The sequence below is a fragment of the Sinocyclocheilus rhinocerous genome, unplaced genomic scaffold (assembly GCF_001515625.1).
Source record: "Sinocyclocheilus rhinocerous isolate Xijiao unplaced genomic scaffold, SAMN03320098_v1.1 scaffold2503, whole genome shotgun sequence".
Lineage (NCBI taxonomy): Eukaryota > Metazoa > Chordata > Actinopteri > Cypriniformes > Cyprinidae > Sinocyclocheilus > Sinocyclocheilus rhinocerous.
In genome coordinates, this window is record NW_015664703.1 from 174362 (window position 1) to 181435 (window position 7074).

At 37.3% G+C, this 7074-nt stretch overlaps 1 protein-coding gene across 5 annotated transcripts in view; it reads left to right on the forward strand.

Moving 5' to 3' along the window:
• The window catches only part of LOC107730406 (pumilio homolog 2-like), a 63467-nt gene extending 56915 nt beyond the window's left edge, over positions 1 to 6552 (forward strand). For 3 of the 5 annotated variants that reach the window (XM_016541249.1, XM_016541250.1, XM_016541253.1), the window contains exons 20-23: positions 228 to 299; positions 1690 to 1811; positions 5645 to 5837; positions 5942 to 6552. In XM_016541249.1, coding sequence (XP_016396735.1) covers positions 228 to 299; positions 1690 to 1811; positions 5645 to 5837; positions 5942 to 6073 — 519 coding nt within the window. In that variant the 3' untranslated portion in view covers positions 6074 to 6552. The remainder of the gene's footprint in view (positions 1 to 227; positions 300 to 1689; positions 1812 to 5644; positions 5838 to 5941) is intronic. The other 2 variants (XM_016541251.1, XM_016541252.1) reach the window with 1 other exon arrangement.
• The last annotated feature ends 522 nt before the right edge of the window (positions 6553 to 7074 follow it).

Genomic DNA, 7074 nt, shown 5'->3' on the forward strand with positions numbered 1-7074 from the left:
GAGGCCATGCAATGAGAAGAGCTTAGGGTTGTAGTACTTTGTGGGATAGGGTGGAGGCGATTGCATGATGTTTACTGCATGACTTGTTTATTTTATAACTTTTTGCCAACTTTGAAGTTGCATTCAATTGCTTTGAAGTATTTTCTTATGTCCAGTTAGATGTGCTAATGGATTTTTATGATGCAAAACATTACCCACCCCTTGCCCCCCTCACTTATTTTATCTAGAAGTATCAAGGCGTTTCATTGGAGATGACCCCCAAAACATATTATACAGTGTCCAGCGATGCACTGTTCAAGGTCAGAGTCACGTGCCTTCCTCCCACTCACAAGAACCTCCTGGCGTCTCCTCGTCTACCTCCTAACCAGCCTGTGTTTAACACCTAGATGCTTCTCCAGTTGCTATTTGCATTGCAGGGTTCTTTTCACTCACACTTTACCTTACACGACTTTCTTCCTTAATGGCTGTCACATCTCTACTTTCTGCCTAAAACCCAATCCTAATATATTATAGACCTTATTAGTGTAGACAACAATTAATTTGACACAAGCAAGCCTGTGAGATATAGGAGTATATAGTGTTGACTACCAGACTACCAAAATTCTGGTATTGTGACAATACCAGTAAAATGTCAAGATATTGTTACTAATACCAATTTACTATACTATATCATAGTAATGTAGTAACTTTACAATTTACTTTTTTCTTCTACTTTTTTTTTTTTATCCCATTCGTTACTGTGGTTATGTATTTACATCATGTCTGCACTTTCGGTAGGTATCTAGGTATCTTGCATGTTGACACATTAAAGCCTGATTCATAATGTTATATCAATCAAAAACTAAATGCTTAGGTTTGTGAGGCACATAAATGTAAGAAAGAGACAACATAGCTCTGATTCGATAGGGAGAGTGACAGTTCTATCAGGTGGCCCAGGGTTATTCTGCAGACCTTATTGTTGAGTCCTGACATATTCGACGAACTGTACATCTAACCCTCACAGCCTTGTTTGTTGTCATCCAACTAAATAGGAACATTTCTCTTAATAAGGTCTATTTCTCTCTTGTAATTATTTTTTTAATCACTTTGTAATTCAGTGTTTCTGGCACTTTCAATAATTTACCGTTTCTGCTCCACCCAGAGCACCTCAGACCAACAACTTGATTTATGATGTGCATCCTTAATAATTGAACTAATCTTGTGCAAATAAGCCTACCCAAAACAATAAAGTAGTTACCGTTCCTTCAAATTTGAGGGACAGATAAGATAGACAAAGGGTATAAACTGAATCCCACAGCTTCTGACATTGGCGTGCGCGTTTTTGCCACCTTCCAAATGAATGTTGGTCTGTCTGTATTTGAGTGGGTGTTGTGTGGTTTCTTATAAGGTTATTCGCCAAATACCAATTAGTAGGATCAATCATTGCTTAGATAAAGTGGAAGTATTAATATATCAATGGCCATGGGTTGCTATTTTTGAAATCACCCCATTGAGGGCCTGGAGATTTCAGCTTTTTTAAGGTCAGTTGTTTTATTGTGAAGGTATGTGGTTAAAGTAGCCTTGCTCAACCTTGTTGTACTAGTATTTCATATCTTGTTCTGTTTGATGTTTATTTATTTGTGAGCTGTTACAGTAATATTATGTCTTTCTCTCTCCCTCCCACTGTCCTTTGCCTGTCTCCACCTGCAGGATCAGTATGGTAACTACGTGATCCAGCATGTTTTAGAGCATGGGCGTCTAGAAGACAAGAGCAAGATAGTGGCGGAGGTCAGAGGGAAGGTTCTGGCTCTGAGTCAGCATAAATTTGCAAGGTCAGTTAATCTGAGAAAACTATATTCTAGAGATGAAACGGTATGATTTCATATCACGATTATAGTGACCAAAAACATTCTAAAATGCTTAATGTACTAAGACCAAATTTTGAGGACCAAATTCAATATACACCTTATTAATAAAGCATACTACGTACAGAAAAGCGGTAGAGGCCAGAATTTGCACGGAATGCGCAAAGATTCACATTAAGCGTTTTCCTCCCATAAAACCATTATAAAGAAAAAGGTTAACGTGGCTAAATGCATTAAGACCAAATTAGGTATACAATTGTACTATTTACAGACAAGTCGGTGTAGCCAGAATATGAACTCATTGAGCAAAGTTTAATATTAGAGGAATAGTTCACCTTCAGTTGCTGGTCCCCATTGACAATGACAAGTCAATGGGGTCCAGCAACCGAAGGTGAACTACCCCTTTAAGCTGTTTCCTCCCATAGAAAACCATTATAAAGAAAATGCTAAACGTGCAATTTAGCACACTGTGTTTATGTTCTAGGTTCATCTGCCTGCCTGTACTTTGTATATATTTTTATTGTTCACTGAATTTGACCTTTTTATTATACCACTGTCTTTGTCCATTAAGCCACATTAAGTGCTTTATTTATAATGATTTTGTATGGGACGAAAACACTTAATTTTGCGCGTTGCGTTCAAATTCTAGCCATCTCTGCTTGCCTGTATATGGTTAGTATACACCTTATTGATGTTGCAGAGTGTGGTCTTTTATTATCACCATCTTACTGCATTAAGTCATATTAAGAGTTTTCTTTATAAAGGTTTATATTGGGGAGAAAACGCTTAATTTTCGTCTTTAAACTTGGATTATTGTACCATTGTCATAGTAGATAGTGTTTTATGACAACAGAAATGTGTGAGAATTTTTTTTGTCTTTTCTCTCTCTAGTTGTAAGTTGTGCATTAGCCTAAAGACCAGCTTAATTTAGCAAAACAATAATTTCAGGGCTATTGCGAGATGAAGGCTAATGTTTTTTTCTGCCGTGCGTTATAATGAAGGCTTTGTGAAACTGATCAGCTTTTCCAGTTCATTTAGATTTGAACGACATGTACTTTTATCTTATACTTACTATGAACACATTTCCTATGAACACATTTATGCCTATGAAAGATGATCAAGCCAATCAGATGGCGCTTTTCCACTGCATGGTACGGCACAGTACGGCTCGGTACGGTTCACTTTTGGGGGGTTTTCCACTGGGTACAGTACCTGGTACCTGGTACTTTTTTTAGTACCACCTCGGTTGGGGTTCCAAGTGAACCGTACCGTTACCAAAACGTGACACGTAAACTCTGCTGATCACGGATTGGCCCGGAGAGAATCGTCACTGAACTTGCGACACAAACACAAAAGAACCGCTAGATTTAAATCAGCACAGCCAGCGAAGGATCGAACGCAACTGTTTTGAACGAGCGCACCTTTTTTTTAACAACCAAAAAGTTTTGTTGTCTGTTGCGGAAGAACAGACGTTCCTCTCGTTGATAGCAGAGGAGCGGATCCAGCGAGCTTGATGGGGCCACGCGGAATGAAAATTTTTTTTTAGGAGTCGTGGTAGTAGAGGCGGCGCAACTATAACGACATGTGAATAATCCCGCCCACTCTAAAGCGGTAATGAACTGCAGTGGAAACGCAAACCGTGCCGAGCCGAACCGTACCGAGCCGAGTCGTACCACGCAGTGGAAAAGCGCCAAGAGTAGGTATGGGGTGGAGCGACTTGGCTACTTTTAGCCTTGAATGTAACCTGGTTGAGAGAAGAGCACTATTATCATTACTTATCGAAAGAGACAACCTTATCAGTTTAACGGTATCCACATAATATCTATTCAAGTTAAATCCAAGTAATACTGTTTGTGTGTATATTTATTATTATTATTATTATTATTTAATTCGTAGGTAATAACCAATGAAATTTCAATTACATTTTGACCACTGAACTAGGAAATGTCCCTGGTTTCCTTAAAATAGTTTGACCAGAAATTTGGTCATCTTAGTTTACCATCCAACCGGTAATCGTTTAACCCTTACTTTTATTTGTTTTGTTGTGAAGGCAATGCTAAGTTTTCTTTCTATAAATGTTATATTAAAATATTAATAATATAAAATTTATCTAGAATTTATTTCTATAAAAAATTGTACAACACTACCTAGGGATGTTCATTTCGGTTATTTTTCCTAACCGACAACCGACGCTCGTTAACCGATTGTTAACCGTTAACCAACAAGATTATTTTAAATTAGAATTGAATTAAATTAGAAAGGATAAGTGTCTGTGACCCGTTAAAAAATACTAACATTTGTTTTCCGGGGATTCATTTTACATGCGCAAAAAGCAGCAAACAACAGAACATGAGGATTCACATAGTCTTCATATCACATCATACACCTGCAGCGCTTTTGCAAGCGGAGAAAAACATCATAAAGCTAGGCTATATATATATATATAACGAATGAATAGGCCTATACGAGAAATAAATTTTTACTTAAATAATAAAAAAAGAAAATGAAAGAAAAACTGCAACAAGTAGCCTATATGCAGAGTTTCGATTCATTTTTGTGCTGCGCGAAAGGAAACAGACGGCAGAAAGCGGCATCCTATTTTTCTTTAGGCTTATTTTACAAAAGCACAAAGATTTGTTTTTATTGTGAATGTACACAAATAAAGGCAAACCTTTTACAATTCCGATTATCTTTAGGACTAAAAGGAGTAGTTTCTTCCACTGTTAGAAGGAAAAAATTCTAATGATTGCACCGGCGCCACATGCGCGCACACAGTTAAGCTTTGCTACCTTGACAATGCAGCCTGTTCATTATCATAATCAAATACAGTCAGTCAAACATACGGGAAAAAAAATATGTAGTAAAAAAAAATATGTAGTAAAAAAATGTAGTAAAATCTGTGCCGTTAAGTGTTATCACCGCACCGCCGTGATGTTATGCAAAACATTTTGTTTAACGTGAATATTGGAACGCGAGTGAAGCCTAGGCTACATAATAAATAATAATTTGCCATTCAAATACATCGCGAATACGAAAACATTTGATTTTGTGTGGAATGAGAGACCCAACGTTGGTTTCAGTTTCGTTTTAACCTAAATGAATTCGTTTTGGCTTGTCGTTTATATTGCTATAGCTTCTTATATTTTTAATTCTTGTTCTTTTCTAAATACTGTTAATTGAAAGGATTTGTTGTGGAGTGAGGGGAACTAAAATAGCCTAGCTATGTTTACAGTGTTTATTATAATGTTTGTAAACATTTCGTGTCGGCATTAGGCCTATTTCTGAATGAAACTATAAAATGCGACTTATATGCAACTTATGTTTTTTCCCCCTAAAAAACATATTTTTTTTATACGCGTAGCGTATTTTAACCATGCAGCAAACCTTTTTAAATAGTTTGTTAAATTACTGAAAAAATAAATAATTAAATGACTTTTTAAACCGTTTAACTGATTGTATTAATCGGTCAAAATTCTTACAGTCGGTTAACCGGTTAAACGGTTAAAATGAACATCCCTAGCACTACCTCATTCTCAGGACAAGTAGTTGTTTTATGGTATTACAGTACAGCTTTTATTTTCAATCAACAAAATCAAGGAGAGGTAATAACAGTAAAAAACCCAAATTAACAGTGCACTCACGATGTTTTTTTTATTTTTTATTATTGTGTTATTTTCAAGTACAATTTTTGCATAATGTATTAAATATTTAATATATTATGTAAAGATATATAAAGATAACCTTTGGTCATCTGAAAACTCAAAATTTCCCTTTATTTTGTTTGTGTCTGTCTCTTGTAGTAATGTTGTTGAGAAGTGTGTGATTCATTCGTCCCGTGCGGAGAGGGCCCTGCTGATCGATGAAGTCTGCTGTCAGAAAGATGGCCCTCACAGTGCCCTCTACACCATGATGAAGGACCAGTATGCAAATTATGTAGTGCAAAGAATGATTGACATGGCAGAACCTGCCCAGCGCAAGATCATCATGCACAAGGTATAAGCACAGAATGCTGTCGCATCGGTAAAATAATTGAAGAAAAGATTAAAAACATAATCATCACAGGCAGTATTTTAAACCGTTGCTGTTGTCAATTTCAGATTCGGCCCCATATTGCCACTCTCCGTAAATACACATATGGAAAACACATCCTGGCTAAGTTGGAGAAGTACTACATGAAGAGTGGATCAGACCTAGGCCCTATTGGGGGCCCCGCCAACGGCCTAATGTAAGGGCCTCACACCCAAACCACACCCCTTTCCCTCAAAACCATGTCTGTTATGGGCATCTGCTCCACCGTGGAGTTCATACCCTTTAGGGATTTTACCAAAAAAATAAAAGGAAAAGAAGTAGGCTTCACCGAAGAATGCTGAAACGTCTGACCAGTCCCTGGTGCAGTGCCCATTATTACCTCCACCACCCCCCACTAGAGAGTGCACGGTCTGTAAGCTGTTTCCTGGGTAAAGCACAACACCTTTGTTTATGATGTAATTGATGTGACTGACTGTTTCCTTTTTTCTTTTCTAGTAAATATCTTGTACATTTTTTACCTTGTACATTCTCTGAAAAAGAAATGTTTGCTGAAAATGTAAAGTTCTTACAATTTACACCAGCAAGTGACTTTATAAGGCCAAACTGAGTGATCCTTTTTAATTACTTTCTTTTTTTTATTTTTATTTTTTATATCCACATTTAAGAAGTGTGGTACATTTAAGCCCAGTTTTAGCCCGATGGTACACATGCCAAAGCTGCTGATGAAAAATAATGAACCAGTCAGCTTGATCTTAAAAAAATCTTGCTTGTAGATGACCACTTCTGTCTGCCATGCCATTGAGTTGTGTTACGATATTCTCAACCAATCATAGAGCTTTGCTACCTTTAAATGGGAGTTGTATCATTCAGAAGTGGTTTGAAGTATCTGCAATTGCCTCATGTGCGCATCTTATTTGATTAACTGCGCCGGATTTTTTTTTCTTTTTCATTTTAAGTGTGCGGTTGCAGTATACTATATACCCCACTGACCAAGTCTGTTGCACACCTATTGTCTTGGCTCACTATTATGTTTCGAATGAAGTGTAAGGACACCAGTGCACCTGCCATTTTACACAGCTACGAGTTAGACCGATACCTGGAATTTTTCCATTTTGGGGTGTGTGGGAGGTATGCGAGGCATGCAAGGGGTGGGGAGATTTGGCATGCTGTGTCTGGATATTTAATGTTTTAATGGAATGAT